Consider the following 22,808-nt stretch of genomic DNA (forward strand, 5'->3'; position numbering starts at 1 on the left):
TGACAGTGTCCTTTTGTAGACATATGCCCGGTGCATGTAGTAAGTCATACTTCGGGTGTTTTCGTTTTACAAATAGCGCATTATAAGGTAAGACAATATTGGATGTTGCATTGGATGTTGCCACAGATTTGTATAGCATAATATCAGTACCACCATTAATTCTAATGCTATTCTTCACTTCTTGTTCTGTGGCATGGTCAATGGCATGGCCAACCTGCTGCTGCTGGTGGAGAGAGAGGGTCAGGAGGTGATTGGACTGATTGGACGAAATATATGGATGGAGAAAAAGAGAAGCCCTATAAGTCAAGTTGTACCATTTATGGAGAAAAGTTCTAATATCTCTATGAAGAGAGCATCATAAATATTATGTTGTATGTGTTTTTTGTATTTTTATACATATCCAATGTATGGGTACAATTTCACCCTCAATGGGCAAGTAACCATACATGGTAACTTCAGTGTTAGATACAATGTTACTCGCGATGGGCAAGGAACCATATGGTAACTTCTTTGACCTTGATTTGCATCAAGAATTAAAAAAAAAGGAAAAAAAGAAATAATGAAAAATACTCTGGTAGTAGCCCCCAATAACACTCTAGGGTTGAAATTGTACATTTCCAAGTATTTCAATGAGTGCCCTATAAAGGGTTAAGTAGAGCTAACAGTGAGTCAGCTCTACTCAAGCTTTAAAAAAAATGTGGGTAACATTTAGTGTTTTTTTAAAACGCACCAATATGATAGTGTGCACTGCTTACTAATCTAGTGGTTGTCATTCATGTAAAGTAAAGGCAGCGATGCTATCACACAGCCAGAAGTGAGTGATCTGATTCTGCTGTAGTGGCATTTTGCATTATGGGATAAAGTACATGAGGAGGACTGGTCACTTGCACACTTGATGTAGTAAATCACCCAGGAATTTCTTGTCTAGTGTGTCCTACTAGCAGAGAATGTGGCTTTAAAATGGCCAGAGACTCTGGGCTGTGAAAGACTCGTTTCAGCTAAAAACATGCACTGATTTGTGAATCTCAACCTCAGTCACATAAACCAGAATAAGACACAATAGGTGCAATTATAAGTCTTAAAAAAAATGTATATAATAAACAAAGGCACCAACAGTAGGTATACCTTTAAACATGCAACATTGGTTGATGTGTCCAACATACTAAATATGAACATTCAGCATCATCAGCTTCTGCTTATTCACATTTAGAAAGTAACAAATTAAATGTATAGTAAAACACGTGCAGAGAATCTAACTTTCGTACTCATGTGGTGTTATACAGAAATTATATATAAAATAAGAATAAGAATAAGAATATAGAAATAAAAATAAAAAACAGCTAAGGCATCAAAGTGGAATCTTTTGGTCAGTGAGAAACTGAGTGGGTTTTAAGTTTAGAATATATTTATGTCCCTGGTGAAATAGAGGGACTGGAGAACAGAGTCAGAAAATCACTTCTTAGCTTTGTCAATAAAATTAGGATAAATCCTTTACGTATAAATATCCAATCGTTAAAGTGAAATGTTTGTGCAAACAGTGCATTAATAGAAATAGCATGTGACTAAAATAACTTTGTAACTTTGTAAATAAGTATTTTCTGATAGCTGTTTAGCTTATGAGAATATTATGTTCTGATATAGTTTCATAGCACTTGTCATCACACCTGCAAAGACTGTAGCTATTTTTCTGTCCAGACTGTCAGCAGCTTGAATAGACCATATGCTTCACTGCTGTGGTAGGGGAGGGTAACAATATTGAGCACAGTCTGAAGTCAAATGTTTCGTGAGCATTAGGATGGATAAAGTAGCATATTTAGCACTGTATTAAAGGGGAAATATTATGGCATCTAATATCTATTTTAAACAGGCCTTGAATGTCTTAAAAACAAGCCTTTGATTGTTTTTGCTAAATAAATGAGAAATTCAGCCTCTGAGCCATGTCTTTATCTTCCCATTCTCTAACCTCATTATCTATGCTGGATTCTGAGTGGGCGGGGCTATGATAATGAGGCACTGTGCTGATTGGCTGCCTGAATGACGCGATACACTGCTACGAAAAAATTCCAGAAGCTCCGGCTGGCGGAGTTAGTTGTGGGCGTGGTTTCACGCATCGGAGGCCAACCTATGTAAATCGCATTTTTGTTACGTAACGAAAGGGAGCAGAATCTGAACGGCTCGTAGAAGTCACATCACACTGGACGGCAATAGTAGAAAATGTGAGCAGTTATCCCATTATAATGGCCAAATGAGTTAATGAGTGTTTGAAGTGGTGACTGAGTGATCAAGTGTAGAAGATCAGACCAACCAGTGGTGACCTACTGAGAACACCTTGACAGGATGAAATAGAGGGACTGGAGAACAGAGTCATGGTTGAAATCAGTGAACACTAGGCATGTGTTGAAAAGATCGATTCTCCGATTTTAAATCGATTCTCATATTAATTCCTAAAAATCGATTCATATGTCTAAAGATCTTTTTTTTCTTTTTTTTTTTTCATCATTACATTACAACTTTTGGCACTTTTGTTTATGCCCAAAAAAGGAATATTTTGTTGGACACGAGAATAACTGGTGCCATGTTTTTGCCTTTAAATATGTTTAAAGGTATGAAAACATTAAAGTTTTCAGTTATAATTGCATAAATTATCTATATTTCTTTGCTTTATATACTGTCTTGGTGTTACATTTGCATAAATGTTAAAAACCAAAAAAAAATAAAAGCGATTTCTTTCGTCCTCTTTTTGCTGCCCTGGATCTGTTTGATAATTCTGACCCACACGATGTTTCTGAAAGCAGTTCTATCAGCATTCTGGAGGTGATTGGTCCTTACAGCATCATAAGCTGCCAATACTTGCTGTTGAATCTCAATATAATACTAGTATTAATATGTTGCATAACTACACAGTCATATAATTCATGCAACAGCTGAAAAAACTGTTTTATTAACAGTAACCCAAATCAATATCGGATCGAATCGGATCGAATCAAAGCGTTGATTCTGAATCTTAAGAATCGGAATCGAATCGATTCTTGATATTTGAATCGATCCCCAGCCCTAGTGAACACGTCAACTTCGTCAAAGAAGTAGGATCTCCCAGGAGTCAGTTTGAAGTTCCTACAGTGGTCCTTCGGTTCCAGGATAGGGCTCTGATAGAGCTTCCACTGATTTACTTCCTCCATGGATCTTCAGCACACTTCTGAACACAAATGCTGCTCACAGACACACACATCTGCAGGACAGCGCGGGAAATTCCGGTCCGGAATTGCAGCGCATTTTGCAGCACACAACCTGTTCAAGGCAACGGAGAGATACGCTGGAGGGCTCATTCTTTTTGGTTTGGAACGCTTCATCTGACATTATTACTAGAAAACTTCATAAATCCTGCCTCAAGCTCCTTTAAATTTAGGTAAATGAAGCCTCAAATGATAAATACCACATGACATGGTGAACTATGTCATTATATGTTTAAATAAATACTGCATGAAGAACTTATCATCTCCAGTTCTGTGTTTACACATATCAGTGTGTGGAACTACTCTTAAAGATGGTGTTGAAGTATGTACATCATTGTCACTACAAGGGATTAAAAAAGAAAAAGTATTACAACTTCAGACTGTATATTTTGCAGCTAACGTTTGGCCAAGTTTCATCAATAAAATTTTCCAGCGTGAAATGATTTGGAGTTTTAAGTACCGATTGTACAAGCAGTGCCTTAGGTTATTTCCAAATGCAGTGACCAACATTCCTTGCACTTGACTCATGTGAGTAATTACAGCAAAAGCGAGCTGTCTTGTTGGCAATCACTCATCATTTCTGTTTCACTGAAGCGATGTCTGGCTTCTCTGACAGCATGAGAGCTTGTCTGGATTGTCTCTGACCCACAAAGGCTTGAATTTAGTTTGTCGATGTGAGTGGGCAAAGATAAGCAGAAAGAATAAAGAACATTGCATTCTCTCAAAGTAGCTTCTTTCTCTGTATGATGTTGTAATTGTGTATGTATTTAACTCACTAGTTGGATTGGGTTTCAATTCTCTGATAAAAGAAAAGAACAAGAATAAGCCAAAATACAAAACGCATCAATGTAAAGCTCATAGGATGAGCTGATGTTGCCATGAATTATTTTTGAAAATAATACCCAAAGCAAGCTGGACAGTTTAACCATGCAAAAAAAAAAAAAATGAATAAAAAAGTGCAAAATTAAACGTAAATACATTCGTTTAAGTTTATCATATCATAAGTCAGCTTCTATTAAGCAATACGTTGCTACACATACCATGGAAAGTTGGATCAAATAAGCTGAGAGCAGCACTTTGTTTCTTTGTATTGGTGGCACAGCTATGAACACAAAGCACACAGTAAAATTGAAAAATTAGAAAAAAGAGGTTTCAGTCCTTAAACTTTTGACTTAAGATAAATGATGGATGTTATTTATCCAACATTTTCAGTGAATTATTTATTTTTCTGGTCAATTCTTTCAGCTACTTTGGTGGAGAAGTAGAGAATAGACAAAGGAAAAGGACCGTAAATACTGACCTAGATTTCTTTAGAAGTGTGAAACTAGTTTGACTCCAGGCCTTTACATTTAAGTGTGGTCTTTGCTCTAGTAATTCAAAACTGTCACGATTCCCTTCAAAAGGTGATCAACTTTAAGGTAGCTAAAACCAAGTATGTAGCAAAACTAACCTTCAGTGTTTGGCTTTAACTGCTGAACACAGAAAGGTGTATTCTTAGACTGGACTTGAAGTGTGGTTTCACAGCAGCACTGGGTCTGGTTGTTGTACTGGTTGTGACCACAGATACCGGTAATGTGACAGGAAAAAAGAAAGTCTATCCAAACCAAAAGTCATGGATGATCAAGGAAGTAGGGGATCCGCTGAAAGCCTATAACTCAGTCTATGAGGTGGGAAAGCAACATACTGCCATACAACTCCTCCAGAACTATAAACAACATCAAGTAGGACATCTCGTTGAAAGGATCAATCCAAAGGAAGAAGTCTTCCCAGATGGATTACTAATGACTTGTGCTTACTAGCTGGCAGAGGTCTTCACTAAGATTTTCAGCCTCTCAACAGTGAAAACAACCATCCATCCTTGCCTCAAGTCAGCAACCATTATCCCAGGTGGTTAAAAAAGCTGGTGTAAACATGATTACAGACCTATTACAGACCGATAACATCAACACCAGTAGCCATGAGCCAAGTGCTTTGAAAGACGTGTGGCTCAGCACATCAAAACACTCCTCCCACCCACCAACTTTCAACTCCCACCAGTTCAAATAAAGTTCACCCAGAGCAGCCAAACAGTTATGTACAGATTATCGTTGTTGATTATAATTCTGTCTACAACACAATCAATTAAAAAATCTTGGCTGTCAAAGTACAAGCATTACACTTCCCTCCCTCCACATGTGCTTGGATCAAATACTTTTTTCCAGACCGTCACAAACCACAAGACTTGACCTCAGCTGTTCCTTTTACGCGCTGGTTCCCCTCAGGGCACTGTACTGAAAAAATATCCAGAGAAAAAGCTGGTGGTATCAATCTAAAACAGTGTTAGTGTACTGAATCCCTGTGTGGTACACCAGTTCCTCTACTTTTGATAGCAAAGTTGGGTTGTTAGGGCAGCATAGAAGATCATAGGCTGGCCAGTGCTCTCTTTCCAGTACATCTCCAGTGTTTTTTAAATGTTTTTATGTAGATATTTTTTTAATTATCCATATTACAGTATATACTATACACTATTGTTGAGTGAGTGACAAAGCACTTCACAGTCTGCACACAAAACAGTTTTCTGCACACTGTTTTTACACATTTTGTTGTACAGTTTTGTATGATGACAATAAATTATCCATCTCAAATGTAAGAAACATTTATGCTTTTTCTGTGTGCATCAAAATCTTTCCACTTCATCTCACCGAACAGCCCTCCAAAATTCGGCAAAAATCATTCTGTATTACCTCTTATGTTGTGTCCATCTCTTATTTTACAAATCTTCAGATAATGGAAAGAATCCTTTCCAAAGGAAGACTTACCTGCATTTTGATCACATTGTTTTCTGGCAACTTGAGAATCAGTTTGACTGAGTTTATTTGTGACTTCCTGATGGGGGTTTCTGCAAAAAACAAAATGAATTCCAGAATATTATTGCTGTTACCACTTAGTATTTTGTCAACGTCATTCATCCATTATCTACAGTACACCCGCTTACTCCTGTTTAGAGTCAGAAATCTGCAGGAGCATGTCCCAGCTCTTTGCAAATAAAGATCACGAATTTCTCCACGAAACCCTGTGTCCTCTTGCCTGTCGATTGACCCCGGGTAGCACAAGCTTGCTACAGGCTGCGTGGACTTGTTACGACAAGTGATAGAGAGGTTATGGAATGTTTTGATCAACACACCTTAGGTGTGTCCCAATTCAGGGGCTGGGTCCTTCTGAGGACGCGGTCTTCGTAGGCCAAGCCTTTGAAGACCGCGAAGGCCATACCAAAGGCTGGACGGACGCGAATGAAATAAGACGGTCTAGCCTGTGGGGGATTTCCTGGTTGCGTCACCAGCTGTTCCCGCCCTTGTATAAGTATAATTGTGAAATATATTATAATTGTATTATTATTATTATAATACAATTATATATTTATTTATATATATATATATATATATATATATATATATATATATATATATATATATATATATAAATATATTGTATTATTATAATACAATTATATTTATATATATATTTATACAATTATATATATTATTATTATAATTGTAAAAGTATAATTTTCTCCGCTTCTCCCGCTTCCCGCTTCTCCGTCCGCCATTGTTAAATATTTTTCTGACTGTGCGCAATGAATCTTGGGATATGGTGGGCCGCGGAGGATACAACCGATAGATCATTCAAACAGCGGGAAAAGAAGGCTGCATTTGTGGGCTGCACTTGAAGGAGCCTTCGAAATGGGACAGCCTTCGGCGCGCCGCTGTGACGTAATCGGCCTTCAAATCCGGAAAGGAATTATTATTTGGAAAGGAAAAATGACACGCATACCAAAGTGAAGAGAAAACTCAACTCACGTTTCAGCATTTCAATATTTAATATACTTGTGGAATTGTACTTAATGATCTTATGAATGAATGTTCTTCTTGAGAACATTTAAAAACTTCTCATATGAACTGAGTGAAACTTAACTTCTGGGTTAAAATGTTTTTGGTTACCCTTGAAAAACTTTTTTTGTATTTCTATTCTGGCATCTGTTGGAGAACTGACACTGAGGATTTATTTCCCCCCTATGGAGAAGAGATTGGTAAGGAGGAGGTGGGGTTAACAGGAAGAGAGAAATGGCTCTATGCTTGGACATTGAAACTCCCTTTTAGGGATCTTCTTTTTATAAGCTCATAATAAAGAGTTATTGAAATTGTGTGCAGAGGGAATGAGTCGGCACTAGAGAATCTTTTCCAAACTAATACAATACAAGCATGACTTCCTGGCTGATTAATTGTGCCTGGTTTCCTGCACATGAGACTGTATCTACAGCAGACAATGTTACATAGTTTAAAACAACAGTTACATCCATCAATCCATTATACAGACCCACTTCTCCCAATTCAGGGTCACAGGGATCTGGTGGAGCATGTCCCAGCTCCCTTCTGGCAAATAGCAGCAGTAGTAACAGTAACAGTGGATTTAAAATACAATGCGACGGAAGGTTTGAGCATTTACATTCTTTTCCAACCTCACACCCATTTTATGACCATCTACTGCTTTCTTTAAAACATTTAATAACCAAATGTGTAAACTGCTTCTCTTATTCCTTGCAGCAGGCCTGGGCTAAAGACTTCAACTCGGATGTACCAGTAGAGGTTTAAGAAAAAGCTATAGCACTCCTTCATTCGTGTGGCAACATCATAAAGGGCGCTCCCTCAGATCAGCAAGAAGTGGCCTTGTGATCATTCCCAGGACCCGGCTTGTGACCAAAGGTGATCGAGCTTTTGCAGTCCGGGCCCCAAACTTTGGAACTCTTTACCTGCTGAGTCATTTTCCCAGACAACAACCTGGCAATTTTGTGATGTTCCAAAGAAACGTTGCGTTTCATTTCCTCCAAATGGCTCTGCAGGCAGGTGGCTGCTAAAGAAAACTTCAGCAACTAATCTGGAAATTCACCACTCCAGGTTTTGATCATTGACTAAAGGAAATGGTATCTGTGACACAGATGAGATACTCTGTGTACACTGATTTATATATATATATATATATATATATATATATATATATATATATATATATATATATATATATATATATATATATATTGTCCAATATCACATTATCAAACTGATGGCATGTATTTATTCCAGACCATCTCATCATTTTTCTGAGGAACAACAAAGATGATGTAATTGCATACATACGGAAGGGAAACTGGCTGTCCCCTTTGGGACTTCTACACAAATATTTAGAGTATTAGGACAAACATGAGTGTTCACAAATACCTACAGCCTAATGGTGCATGGAAAATATTTCTTGGGATTGGAATTCATCATGCAATACTCCAACACTACATACCACAGTGACAAACCCGGCAGCGTAGTTCCAGTGACTTTAAGTAAAAAAGTTTCCACAAACATAAAGGTAAACACAAGCTGCGTGATGTGCTGGGTGTATGAGATCATGTGTAACTAAGGGAAAATTAATGAATTCACCACATTTGTGGTATTTCCTGGCCACTGACCTGGTATTATAGCATGTTTGTGTGTGTTTGTATGGATGAGTTGTTGAGAAACATTGCACAGCACTTTCTAGAACCTGGACATTACTGTAATGATACTGTGGTATTGAAAAATAACCTCAGTAAAAAATAAAACAAAAAATGTATAAAACATTGCAAGTAACTGAAATGATCTTGGATTGACGCACAAATAAATTACGTACATACTTATCATCATGGGGAAATATATTTTTGGAATAGCACAGTCAAGTAAAAAATCGAAATTCATAAACGAAAAAAAGAGAAGAAACAACAAAACTCAAGAAGAGTCAAGAAGAATTGCTATGTTAAAGCATCTGACAAGATTTATACGCATTGTGAGAATATGAATAAGACTCCCTACAGACAAACTGAGGTCATTTTAACTTTGTATGTGAACAAACAGGACTGGTGATATTGACATATCCGTCAGGTCGTTGCCACCTTGTATAAGTCCACACAAGTCGACTACCGTAGTAAAGCGCAATATACCGTTAAATATATACAATGATCTCTGCTTCCAGAGCAGTGGACTGCTATTAAGACTAAATGGGCAATTATTAGAAGTGAAGTTAAGCAGGAAGTCATACAAGGTGAAAACAATCAAAATAAAACAAGATTTCAAGAAAACCTGGCAACATAAAACTGGAGAACAGAAGCAATGAATAAAGAAAAGGCAAAGAAGGCAAGTCAAGTTTATTTGTAAAGCACAATTCAATAGGTGATTCAAAGTGCTTTACAGAGACATTAGAACATCATCACACAGTAGGAAAAAAGCATGATTTAAAATGTAAACAAAAAGAAAAAAAAGGAGAACAATAGATACATTCAGTAGTTAAAATGTGATCAAGTTTTGCAATTCAAACTGAAAAGTAACAGTGAGATCTGGTAGTTTATTCATATGAAGCTGAGGACAGATGTGTCTTCAACGTGGATTTAAAGCCAAGAAGATGAAAAAACAAACCGATGAAGAAATGCTGGAAAGTAAGACTAAAACCTAACCAATCCCAGGAACTGAAAAAGATTCAGAACTCTAACATTAAGACCCGAGCCAGGCTGGCTGAGTCAGAAGAAAGAGCCAGGACTGATTCTGGGGCAGGGTCGAGGTTTGGGTCTGGGACTGGAGCTGGGCAAAGTCATACATGTGGACTTGATCTGGTTTTGAGTCATAAACAGGGGCAGCAGCACCTGACGAGCTTGAGACCGGGGTACGATGTACAGCTGATTCTGGACCTGCAAATGCAAACACAAACGCAGCGTCTGCAGAAGACAGGGTAAAGCCGACCTGGGCCTTCTTGAAAACAGGAGGGAGTGAGTCAATCCTACGGTGGCCGACAAGGGCCAAACGCACTGCAACGGCCTAATGCGTCTCAGTAAAGGAAAACAGCTTCAAGTACAGAAACCATTCAAATTCACAAACTCAAAACGAGGTACAAAAAGAGGAACGTGGTGCAAATGAAAAAACGTGCTGCAAAAAACAAAGACAAATGAAGCATCATCAAACGAGCTGCAAATAGAGAAACGATGCAAAGCACAAAACGATATAAAACAAGAAACCATCTTCAAAAGAAAAACGCTTCATAACCGGTCACTACAACCGGAAGTGCTCCAAACCTGCAGGGGGCGCTCTCAGCGTAACAGAGACCGAACAGCTGACTGAACCACAGTGTTTACATCCATGGTTTAAACATACAGCGGGAACGGTAATGTGATTTTTATCTGACTATATTTATATACGATGTTTATATCACTGTACAACTCTGTACATTACGAGACGTTTCTTTATTATATTTAAACGTTACACCAGACGATACAAGGCTTTATATCAATATGTGTATTATGTGCACATAATACACATATTGATATAAAGCACCCGTTATAAAGAAACGTTAAAAGATGTTAGAAGGAGTTTGTGTTATTTTTTTTATATACGGCCTGTGGTCAAAACTAAATAAGCAGCTCTCTCTATTCCCCAGGGTTTGCTGTTTGCTATTGCAAATGTCCTGAATATAACATTAATGACTTCAGATGAGGGAATCCTGCATGTGAGGCATGTGATTTTGCAATAGCCAATATGATTTTGAGAGAGACTACTATTTTAAGCCAGACTTCTCAGAGGACGTGATGTAATGGGACATATTTAGTCATCGAGGAGGACTGTCTAAGGCATGTTTAGACAGGGCTGGGAAGCTGAGAGCACCAACTGAAACATTTTCATTAAGATCCTCACTATTTAATGAGGTGAGATTTAGTGACGTGAGATGTGACAGGTCAGGGACAACACTTCAGCCCAGAGACAAATATGCACTTTATCAACAGCTGTTTCACCTCATCGTGATGCAATGTCTGGAATGAAAACATTGGAACAGTTGTGAATGACAATAGTAAATATTAATAGATGAATGGACAGATTTATGAGTAATTTATTTGATGCCAGTCACAGGTGTTCTCAACTGTGTTGAAAACACTTTACTGTCACAGATTTAATAGTTTTGCTCTCAGGCAGGACTGGTAGGTGTGCTCTTTGTGCCTCATACAGAGGGTGACTCATGATGCACACTGATACACCCTCTGTATGAGACTTTATGAAGTTCTGATTCTGATCTATAAAGCTCTGAATGATCTAGGACCAAAAAGCATCAGATGTCCTGACCCAGTATGAACCTTCCAGACCCCTCAGGTCATCTGTTTTTTATCAGTTCCCAGAGTCAGAACCAGATGGAGAACCTGTGTTCAGCTTCTATGCTCCCCATGTCTGGAACAGACTCCCCTTCTGGCCTGTCATTGCTGGTACCTCTGAGTATTTAGAAAAAGAAAAAAAATTAACTTGGATAAATGCAGCAGTCAGCTGATTTTGCTTCTGATGTCACCAGATGTCCTGTTTACACACACACACACACACACACACACACACACACACACACACACACATATATATATATATCTATATATATGTATATATATATATATAAAATACAATACATGTATAACGAAAAGGAGAAACAAAAAATATATATATTTGTTTATTTGTTTATTTGATTGGATCCCCATTATTAGCTGACTAATCTTCCTGGGGTCCACATATGGGGTCCAAACACATATATACATATTTCTGCTTCTTTTTTTTTCTTCTCCATAGGTTTCATGTAAAGAAGGAGACTTTCCTTCGATCCTGCTTTCCAGCAGCAAAGACATCATTACAAAATGTAGACAGCCTGCAGTACAGAGCACTGAGAATATGCATAGGAGCCATTAGATCAACCCCCACTAACGCAATATTAGTAGAAGCAGGAGAGACACCACTGGACTTAAGAAGGGAAAAACTGACACTTGCATACTGGGTAAGATTAAAAGGGAGTGCGGAAGAAAACCTTGCAACAATGAAAATACAGGACAGTTGGGAATATTCTAAATTCCAGAGGCATGGGTTTGGGTGGTCAAGGGATGAAAGACTGAGAATATATGGAATGGAGACATTAGAGTTCACTAAGTACACACTGATATACCTCCTTGGCTCTTCCCAGAAGCAAAGATAGAGTTAAAGCGAGTGTATACTTGAGAAATAGTTATCACAACTACCTGGAAATATACACAGATGGGTCAAAAAATCAAAAGTATTATGTGGGAATAGGTGTGTATACCCCTGAGTTCAATGTTAATATCTCCAAAAGAGTATCTAATCAACTTTCAGTATATACAGCAGAAATGGTGGCAGTCTTTATTGGGTTACAGTGGGTGGAAGAGGTCAAACCTGATAAGGTGGTGGTATGCACAGATTCAATAGCTGTATTGAAAAGTATACAATCAATAACAACGTGCAGAGTAGACTTACTTATAGATATTTATCATAGTTTATTAAGAATACACAGATGTGGCATAGATGTACAGTTCTGTTGGGTACCAGCACATGAGGGAGTAACAGGGAATGAGGGTGCTGATAAATTAGCAAAAATGGCTCTGCAAAAGGAAATAACAATACCAGTTCCACTAGGAAAAGGAGAAGGTAAAGCAATAATAAAGAAGAAAGGAATGGAAATATGGCAGAAAAGGTGGGAGGAGGATCAGAAAGGACAGGGATATCACAAAATACAAAAGTCTATCATAACAAAGAATTATACAGAAAGGAACAGAAGGGAGGAAATAATCATAACAAGACTCAGATTGGACCACACAGGATTAAATGGCACTTTGTATGTTATGGGAAAAAGGGACAGTGATAAGTGTGAGAACTGTGGAGTAAAAGAAAACTGAACATATTCTAATGCACTGTAACAGATATGAAATAGAAAGAGAAAGGCCACAGGAAAAAGTCAGAGAGGCAGGATGTGAGTGTAATTTGAGGGGGTTGAAATCACCAGAAAGGAACTAATTCATTTCTTAAAAGACACTAGGCTGATAAATAGAATTTAAAAAACAGGCTCAATGAAATGATGTTACACACTCTTGTACAGTAGGTGGCGGTATGCACCTTAAAGTTGTTTGCGATCCGCCAATAAAACAGAGAAGAAGCAGCAGATGTGAATGCTGCTGACAGCACCGCTACCTGCTGCTACTGCTAACAAGAGCAACGTTTGAGACAAACATTACTGCAATAGTAAGTATTAAGTTGATAGAAGAGAATACGTAAATGATAGTGGAATTAAGTATAAGTCTTTGACTGAAATTTGCGTTAAATGCGGTTTTATTAAGCTTACTTTGTTGCATCTGTTATCAAATGTTACCACGTTATAAGTTATAAAACCGTCATTTTACAGTTTATGTGTAAAACTCAACATAGGTGAGACAGTTTTGTTCGTCCATGGAAATATTTGCTTCGAGACCTCCATTCAACTCTATATCAATCCGTTTAGGAGGTTGAAACAAACATGGCCAGTCATAGGCGCAATACAAAACTATTTACATATTTAAAATCAGATGTAGAACTGTGCGTGCGTGCGTGCGTGCGTGCGTGCGTGTGCGTGCGTGCGTGTGCGCGCCAGCTGCAAATTTAAGTTATTTTTCTCACAACTTTCTGACCTTTTGGGTGTAATTTTAGATCATAATCTGTCATGATATAAACCACGGGTGTCCAAAGTCGGTCCTCGGTGGCCGGTGTCCTGCATGTTTTAGATGTGTCCCTTTTTTTTTTTTATCAAACCGTGATACAAGGAGCTTGGTCATCAAGAGAACTATCCAGTCTTTGATGACAAGGTGGTGACGACCGTTAATTGGAATCAGGTGTGTTGATGCAGGGTAACAACTAAAACAGGGGTGCCCAATCCTCAGAGGTGGACAGAGTACTCGACCCCAGTACTTGAGTAAGAGTACAAATACTACTGGTCAAAATTTACTCCGTTGCAAGTAAAAGTAGCTCAGTGAAAATATTACTCGAGTAAGAGTAGAAAAGTACTTGATTTTAAAGGTACTTAAGTATCCAAAAGTAAATGCTTTTTAATGTACTTAAGTAAAAGTAAGAGTAAGAGTAAATTTCTTATTTTCCACATCAGTAAATTACTATATTTTTTCTAAATTAATTTAAGGATCTTTTAACTCTTGTTTCTGAGAATTAACTCTTTGAAACCAGCTGCACTGATGTGCTGGTTTTAGAACCACAATGTTATATAAAACCTGCAGAAACACCAAAAACAAATCAAATGAATGGGATCATAAGAGGACAGCAGATGATGCAGAGTTTATTAACAATCATGAACTGAAACCAAATGAACCTGCACCATCCAACTAAGTCTGGATCCCCCTCAAAGACCACTGCTTTACAAAAAACTACATCTCTGCTTTCAATAACTCAATGTTGTAGCCATTCTTGCGGCTACAGTATGTCTTGACTTGTTGCGACTCTGTCTTGACAAACGCAGGCTACTTTGGCGGTATCGTTTTGAGGAGGCTTGACGTATTTCCGCTTTACGTACATCCCAGTGGAGAGCGTGCACTGTGATAGGTCTCCTCCTTTGACAAAAACAGCTTGTGTCCAATATGGTTTTAGGGAAGAAGAAAAAAGAGCAGACCTGAAAGTAACGAGTACTTTTCAGCCTTCCTAGAAATTTACTCGAGTAAAAGTAAAAATATTTGTCTTGGAAATTTATTCAAGTAAGAGTAATAAGTACCAAAGAAATCTAATACTCAAGTAAAGTACAAATCCTCTGGATATGTACTTAAGTACAGTACTCAAGTAAATTTACTCCGTTACTGTCCACCACTGCCAATCCTGGTCCTCGAGTATGGAGGATTTTTTGTGCCAAAATTAAATGAATAAATACATCATTAATTAATTAAAATGGGAATGAAATATATCATTAATTAAATGTGTCATTAATTACTTAAAATTAGAATGAAATATGTCATTAATTAATTAAAATACAATTCATTTTAAGTAAAAATATATATTTATTATTTCAGCATTTAATTAATGACACATTTAATTAATGATTCCGTGTTGCGTGTGAATCATGAAATGTAAAACTGCATTTAATTAATTAATGACACATTTAATTAATGATTTCGTGTTGCTGAATCATGAAATGTAAATGTAAAACTGTCAGTTTCACTCGTCAAACTCAGTGGGCGGGGCTAACGCGAATCTAGTGGAATCCACTGCTTTGGACTATCTAAACATGACAGCTGTGAGTTTGGAGGATTTTCGGGAACTTTGTAGAGAGTTTGTGTCGTGAGCGATATCTTCGACCTTGCAGAGTATGTGGAAGCAGGATCTGCTGACCCCGAGCATGTAGCGTGTTAAGCAGAGGAACTGCTCGAAGTTGTTGGAGTTATTTCTGCACTTTCCCATCTTGACTTGATGTGCAGGGCAACCAATCAGGTGTTTGGAATCCGCCCACTGAGTTTGACGAGTGAAACTGACAGTTTTACATTTACATTTCATGATTCACACGCAACACGAAATCATTAATTAAATGTGTCATTAATTAATTAAATGCTGAAATAATAAATATATATTTTTACTTAAAATGAATTGTATTTTAATTAATTAATGACATATTTCATTCTAATTTTTAATTAATGATACATTTCATTCCCATTTTAATTAATTAATGATGTATTTATTTATTTAATTTTGGCACAAAAAATCCTCCATACTCGAGTGCCCCTATCCAGCATGTTTTAGATGTTTCCCTGCTTCAGCACACCGTGATAAAAGTAGCTGTTTCAACAACAGAACTGTCCAGACCTTTATGACAAGCTAATGATGACGAGTAATTTGAATCAGGTGTGAGGAAGCAGGGAAACATCTAAAACATGCTGGATAGGGGCTCTCGAGGACCAGGATTGGCCACCCCTGAACTAAAACATGCAGGACTGACTTTGGACACCCCTGGTCTAAACAAACTGATTCTGTAGTTTGTAAAATGGGAAGAGGCGTGTCACTAGTGAGAAGAATCTCTACATTTTTATCTCTAGATGTTAGGAGACAGGTTTTCAATGCTTTGGTTTTGTTGCAACTGGATTATTGTTTTGTAATTTGGTCAAATACTTCAGTTAAAAATGTGAAGAAATTACAAGTGGCACAAAATAAAGCTGCACGTTGTGCTCTATTGTCCTTATAGGTCTAACGTGTCCAGCATGCATAAGAATCTAGGCTGGTTATCTATAAGACAAAGGTCTACGTATACTTTGTTAAATTTTCGGAGAAATATACTGGTGACACGATCTCCGAAACAACTGTATGACAGATTCCATTATCATTTTGCTCACCATAGTTACAATACAAGAATCACATCAGAAAGGAGGTTCCTACTACCAAGGGTGAGAACAGGTTTCTCTGATTCAGAGAACTTTTTTTCACAGAGCCGTGGTTGGCTGGAACTCTATACCAGTTCATATTTCTCATGCACGTAGCAAAGATTGGTTTAAGTTTCAGTCGAAACAATATCTTATCTTAAATATCTTAAAATTTAATGAATGATTTGACATTTAGAAGGAACAGAGTGAAGGTTGAATAGAATTATAGGTAGTGTAAACCCTATCATAATAAAGGTGAAAAGTGGTCAAAGAATTCTAAGATAAGGTCATTTCAGGCAGGTATTGGTTATGAAGGTTTTTTATTTGATTTCATTTCTATGTATGTATGAATGATGGTGATTTAGTTCTCCTCTGTATTGATTGTGATTTGTGACTAAGGGAGTTGTGTCTATTATTGTTTTGTTTGTCATGTATAATGTATGACTGTTTATGTATTAAGTGTTAATTTGTGTGTTGTGTGTATGTCAGACCCCAGGAAGAATAGCTAATGCTAATGGGGATCCTAAATAAAACAAACCTCTTTTTTGTTTTTCCTTTCTCCAGCAGCTTTCAGACTCTACATGGCAACGCCGGTGTCCGTAATCCGTCTGCCCAAAGGAGCCGATCCCAACAGCCGTGGATTTGACCCCACGTCTCCCCGTTACATCGCTCTATGTCGTACCTCTCTTACCTCGTCGTATGTATGTGATGCAGATGACGAGCAGCTGCAGAAAGAGCAGCATGCTCGATCTGTGCTGAGAGAGCGTTTCCTTCGGTGTCTGCTCGCTGTGAGCAGCAAGAAGGTTCAGTTTAACATGCATGAAAAAGTGAAGGTGGAGGCCACATTTAGGGCATCGGACATTGATGTGTTGAACTTTCAGGTGTCAGACCTCCACACACCCATTGGGGTGCAAAAAGAAGCAATAATCAGATCCCAGGATGTAATTTCATTCACTTTTGACATGTGAATTCTTTAGATGTTTGAACAGACAATTGTGATCAGAGGTACTCAGGAGTCTTAATGTGTGCTGTTGCAATCTGTCTCTCTTTAAGTTGTAAGATGTTTTTGTTTTTTTTTGTGCCTTTTGTGTGCTTTTCAGAAAGATGTGATTGTACATAGCTTTTGTAATACCTGTCTTTCTAGTTAAGCATCATACAGCCATATATATGCACTAAAAGGTCCAATTTTGATAGGTAGTTCCATAATCTCACCACTAGAGGGAGGCACTTGCCTGTTTTTCTTCCAGAAAAATGTTAGAATCTGATGTTCTCGTTAATATTTGCTCGAGGAGTTGAGTGATGTTTAAAGATCTTTGTTTAATCTTGACCGGATATTAATGTTGTCATGTTAATTTCCTGATTACTGCTTTTTTTTTTTTTGGCGTTCACTCATTCACGAGTACATCTTGGAACTAGCATTGAGTATGTGGTGCCAGCTACTGCTTATGTGTTTCAACCATAAGAGTCTGCTAAGAAGTTTAGGAAATGTATCATTTAGCTTTCATCTTACTTGCATCAAAGTTGTAACTATGTGTTGGTTTTTGTTGTTGTGCTGATGCTCAATTGTGGAGAATTTGATGAGCTGTGTGTTAAGTACACTTATTTTGCATTTAAATAAAAACACTGTACACTGAAAAAAAAAAATTGTTACAGCAGTTCTTTTTTTCAACGGCTGATGTAAAGCTTAACATCTTATGTTTTTAAAGCCTCAACACTGACAGTCCAAAATATGTAATATTTCATAATTTGTGTCATAAACATGTCACTGATTTGACATATATATGCACCTTTCTGATCTACATGTCAGGATCATCTCAATTATCTTTTTATCTCAGCAAAACTTTAATCAATACCTGTGATATCAGTTATGATTCCTTTTTAAGTCTTATCATTGTAGTTATGAACCATTGAACATTTAATACCTCTACAGGAAGAGGGAAGTCTGCTGTTCAGTTCGTGTAGCTCTAGTCTTTAGTAGGTCCTACTACTAATATGAGACTGATTCAGTGAAGGGAGCCCCCTACTTCACGTCTGCTGCACTGCAGCTGACTTTGACCTCTGACCTTTCTCCAGGTGAAGGAAAACATCTAATTTGGTCATGAACTTCACAGGAGTTCAACCAATTACTACGAAACCAGATTAAGTACATAAGTATGTCCGAAAATGGTTATTTATTGTGTTAGCCTATGCTGTTCACAGTTCGACTCCCAGCAAGGGTCTTTCTGTGTGGAGTTTGGATGTTCCCCCTGTATTTGTGTGGGGTTTCTCCAGGTACTCCGGCCTTCTCCTAAAGCACAAAACCATATATATCAAGTTAAATGGTGATTCTAAATCGTGCGTGTGGTTGGTTGTCTATACGTGGCCCTGTGATGGCCTGGCAGCTTGTCCAGAGTGGGCTGGGATATGCTCCAGCAGATCTCCATGACCCTGAATTGGAGTAAGAAAATGTCGATGATGGATGGATGTTATTACTCAACCATTTTGTTTTAGTCTACATACCTCTTCCAGAGCATTTACAAAAGTAAAAGTACTTGTATTTACGCTTTCATGTTGGTTTTAGATTATTTTTCTTCGTGATTTGGTAAATTTCAAGTACCTAGTACTTTCCATCCTTTTCTGCTAATTTTTCACACTTTTAAAGATGTAGTCTTTAAGTCACGTTACATATTTGTGTGATGCTTTCCCATTTCTGTGATTCTGTTTTATTTTTTTCTTCACTTTGGATAGTTAGTTGACTCAGGGGTCTGGTGAAAATATTGTCTCTGTCACAGACTTAAGATAGTGGGACATCAGGTTATATGAAAAATAAATAGTTTTGGTGGACCAGGTGAACATCAGATTATTTTTCCTGACTCTTTCCAACATGTGACAGCAATTTGTTATTTAAAGCTTTGATAATAAATATAACCCAGAGGAACAAGATTCATCTTTGTTTAGCACTAGCCCCATTGTTGAGAAACAATGGAGGTGGGGGCTTTGATACTATTTAATCTTCTTAAAAGGTGTATTTTGCGAGTTCCCAATAAGTCATTTTATTTGAGTGCCATTAGGCGGTCGTGTTGTGTCTGTGTCTTTTTTTGTACCTGAATTATCTGACCACTCAGTGGAGACAGTCATCAGCGAGGCAGTGACTCATCTCCCACCCCTCTTTCTCCCTCTCACACTCACCCTCCCTAATCCGAAGTATGACTTAAACCTCGCATGACGTCACCGAGCTTGGGTGATTCAATCAGGAAGCCCTCAAGGACGACCAATGTTAATTTCATATACGCAGCCAGCGTGCAGCTCCGTGCCCGGCAGCCCTGAATTCCCTCAGTTCTCACTCTCACCTCTGTGATGACTGCAGGAGCAGGTACAGCACATCTACATGCTGCACATTTGCTTTTATTGATGATTTATGCTTCAAGGAGCTCCTGAGGAAAACAATATACTAATGACATGGTGCATATTCAAAGTCTTTTCTTTTTCTTTTTTTTTTTGCAAATACATAAGAGTGAAAGGCTGGTTTACACTAAATTACCACAGCATTAACCACAGCCATTTTGCTGTAAATGAAAACGTCCATTTATCAGTCACAGCATTAAAACCACTGACTGTATCCTGGCAATCACAGTGATGTTTTACAGATTTGCCACCAGCTTGAACATTTTTGGAGACAACTCTCTTCACCCTCATATGGCAGTATACCCTGCAAAAACAGCTAAGGAAAAGCTCAAAGAACCCCACAAAAATCGGAACCGTTCATCAAACCTCCCAGTTTCGTGAGTAAAAAATCCAATCCACAAAGATCTCCCCACACAACGCACAGGGCCTGAAAGGTTTATCATGAACATCCTGGCACCAGAACATCCAGGACAGCCTCAAATGGTCTTTGTCCATGCCCTGGCCGGCCAGTGCATGAGATGAACTTGCACAGTAGTGGAGAGGCAATTATAATCTAGTGACTGCTCTGTGCACACTTGTTACTTTTCTACTTCTACTAAGATAAAGCTTTTAAATATGAACTTTTAATTGAGTTCAAGCCATCTTCCAACCAATTGACATCTAAACTATACGAATCATCATCGTTGGTCAGGGTAAATGTGATGGCGGTTTGTCGAGTGAGTGTAGACGAGCTGCTTTCCACTGAGGGATTTTAAATAGCTGAATTTGTTTACTGATTTTGGAGTGAGATAGAAGCAAACAGATGCTTAAGCGCTTTAACTTTATTGCTTCAGACATAAGCATTTTAAAACACTTGGGACCATTTTCAGTCTGAGGAAAGAACAGCAAGCTTTTGTCCTTTCAATATATAGAGTGATCTGAACTCTTCACTTTTCATTTGTCTCTTATTTGTGTCCCAAAAGACACGTAAAGAGAGGAGTATGAAATTAACCAGACTTTAGAAGGCCCTAAAATTCTTCAACTGTTGAAAGTTTAGGACCTATGCTTGGTTTTCACCTTCTTTCCTTCTTATTATATATTTAGTTTTATGCACTAATGATACCTGATTTAGCGTAAGCCAAAGTTTATTCAATCAATTTGATTGAATCATTCAATCAAAAGGTTAAAATGCACCTTTTCCTTATTCTTGAACACTTGAAAAGGAAGCTCAATTTTAAGGATACCAAGGTGAGGGCAGATTTTACATGCACCTATTCATACGGCCACCAGAGGTTGCTTAAATTCAAATACAGCTTTTACAAGCACCAGTAAAGATGCACTACTGATCCCATCTGCATTCTGCCTTCACCATCCAGCTGTGCATTCACAATGATCCCATGACGGTGCAATGTTCCCTACTCGTATATGCCCTCACAAAGTATTGCAGCATTCCGCAATCTGAAGATGGTTAATTTTTCTTTTACTTTGCAGTGCAGAGTCTGCGATAAGTCCCTAATATTTGTGGCCACTGACATCTTTATTAAGGCACCACTGATCAAACACTGCACTGAAAAAATAAACACCATCAAAAACTAAAGTGTCTACCTGTTGTTCCTTGGGAAACACACAGCATGGGGCATGATGCTGGCCTCTCTATTGCTACTGGAGTTTGTGATGTTATTGTTGTTGGAGGAGAGAGTTTCAGGGGTGAGAGATGCATTGGCCCTGCTTCAGCTGATGGAGCTCCTCCAGGTTATGAAGTACAGCAGTTGGGTTAATTGAAGCTGGCAACTACAGTAGGTCAAGGGGCAAGTTTGAAATACTGTACTTTTCTTGTATCTTTAGCTTGCTAGCAAGGCAGAGGACCTGTAGGGCACTGTCAGGAAGCCCACCGGACGGTCTCTCGCCATCCTTGTGAATAGAATAGAATAGAATAGAAAGCCTTTATTATCATTATAATGATACAATGAGATTAGGCAGCAGCTCCAAAAAAGTGCACGCACTTAAAGACAACATGTAAAGTAAACACAAAATAAGAAACAGGAAACATACAACACTATGAAAATGAATGAATGAGAGAATAATGCACATGAATGAGTGAAAGAATATTGCACTTGAATGGATAAAATAATATTGCACAATATGAGGTTATTGGTTCAGAAAGTTCACAGCTTTGGGAAAGAAGCTGTCCCTGAGTCTGTTTGTTCGGGTCCGTATGGACTGATTCAATCCTGTTTGACTCTGTGGCCGTCCCCTCCATACGTGAATACCCACAGCACTTTCCAGCCATTATGACTGTTACTACCTCCTAAAGGTCATGTTGGCAGTGGAAAGAAACTTTCCACCTTTTCATAGTTCACACAGAGCAGAATAAAGGCAAGTCACGTTTCCATTACCACTAGAATTGCGCAAAACTTAAATATCACAAGAAAAACATGTCATGGAAACAATTATAGGGCTTTCCCACTAGTATCTACTCAGCTCAGCTCCGCTCAACTCGACTCTACTTTAAGAGTTTTCCACTAGGTAGTACCAGTTAGTACCTCCCTTTTTTCTATTTGTCAAGGGTTCCACCCAAACTAAAGTAATCAACATCTAGTGACCAGTTTTTTTTTTCCTAATTTATATGACGTAGTTGTGCATTAACACTACTTAATCATAATACATTACTGCATTACATAACTTTGTGGTGAAGATGCCCCCCTTGCTCGGGAGGTGTTTTGGGCGTCTCCAACCTAGAAGAGGCCCTTTGGTGGACCCAGGATACGCTGGAGAGATCTCTCGGCTGAGCTGGGAATGCTTTGGTATTCCCCCAGAGGAGCTGGAGGAGCTGGCTGGGGAGAGGGAAGTCTGGGCCTCTCTGCTCAGGCTGCTACACCCACGGCCCGACCCTGGGTAAGCAGAAGTTAATGGATGGATGGAAGCATTACATAACAACTTTGCCTTTGAACAATCATTTAAATGATCATAAAGAT

General features: G+C 38.2%; 1 protein-coding gene across 1 annotated transcript; it reads left to right on the plus strand.

Annotated features, from left to right (window-relative positions):
• The first annotated feature begins 13,198 nt into the window (after positions 1-13,198).
• Positions 13,199-18,129, plus strand: gemin7 (gem (nuclear organelle) associated protein 7). The gene is made up of 2 exons (XM_061720347.1): positions 13,199-13,333; positions 17,038-18,129. The coding sequence occupies exon 2, from the start codon at positions 17,052-17,054 to the stop codon at positions 17,436-17,438; it is 387 nt and encodes a 128-aa protein (XP_061576331.1). The 5' UTR covers positions 13,199-13,333; positions 17,038-17,051; the 3' UTR covers positions 17,439-18,129.
• The last annotated feature ends 4,679 nt before the right edge of the window (positions 18,130-22,808 follow it).

The sequence above is a fragment of the Cololabis saira genome, chromosome 4 (genome assembly GCF_033807715.1).
Source record: "Cololabis saira isolate AMF1-May2022 chromosome 4, fColSai1.1, whole genome shotgun sequence".
In the NCBI taxonomy this organism is placed as follows: Eukaryota; Metazoa; Chordata; class Actinopteri; order Beloniformes; family Belonidae; genus Cololabis; species Cololabis saira.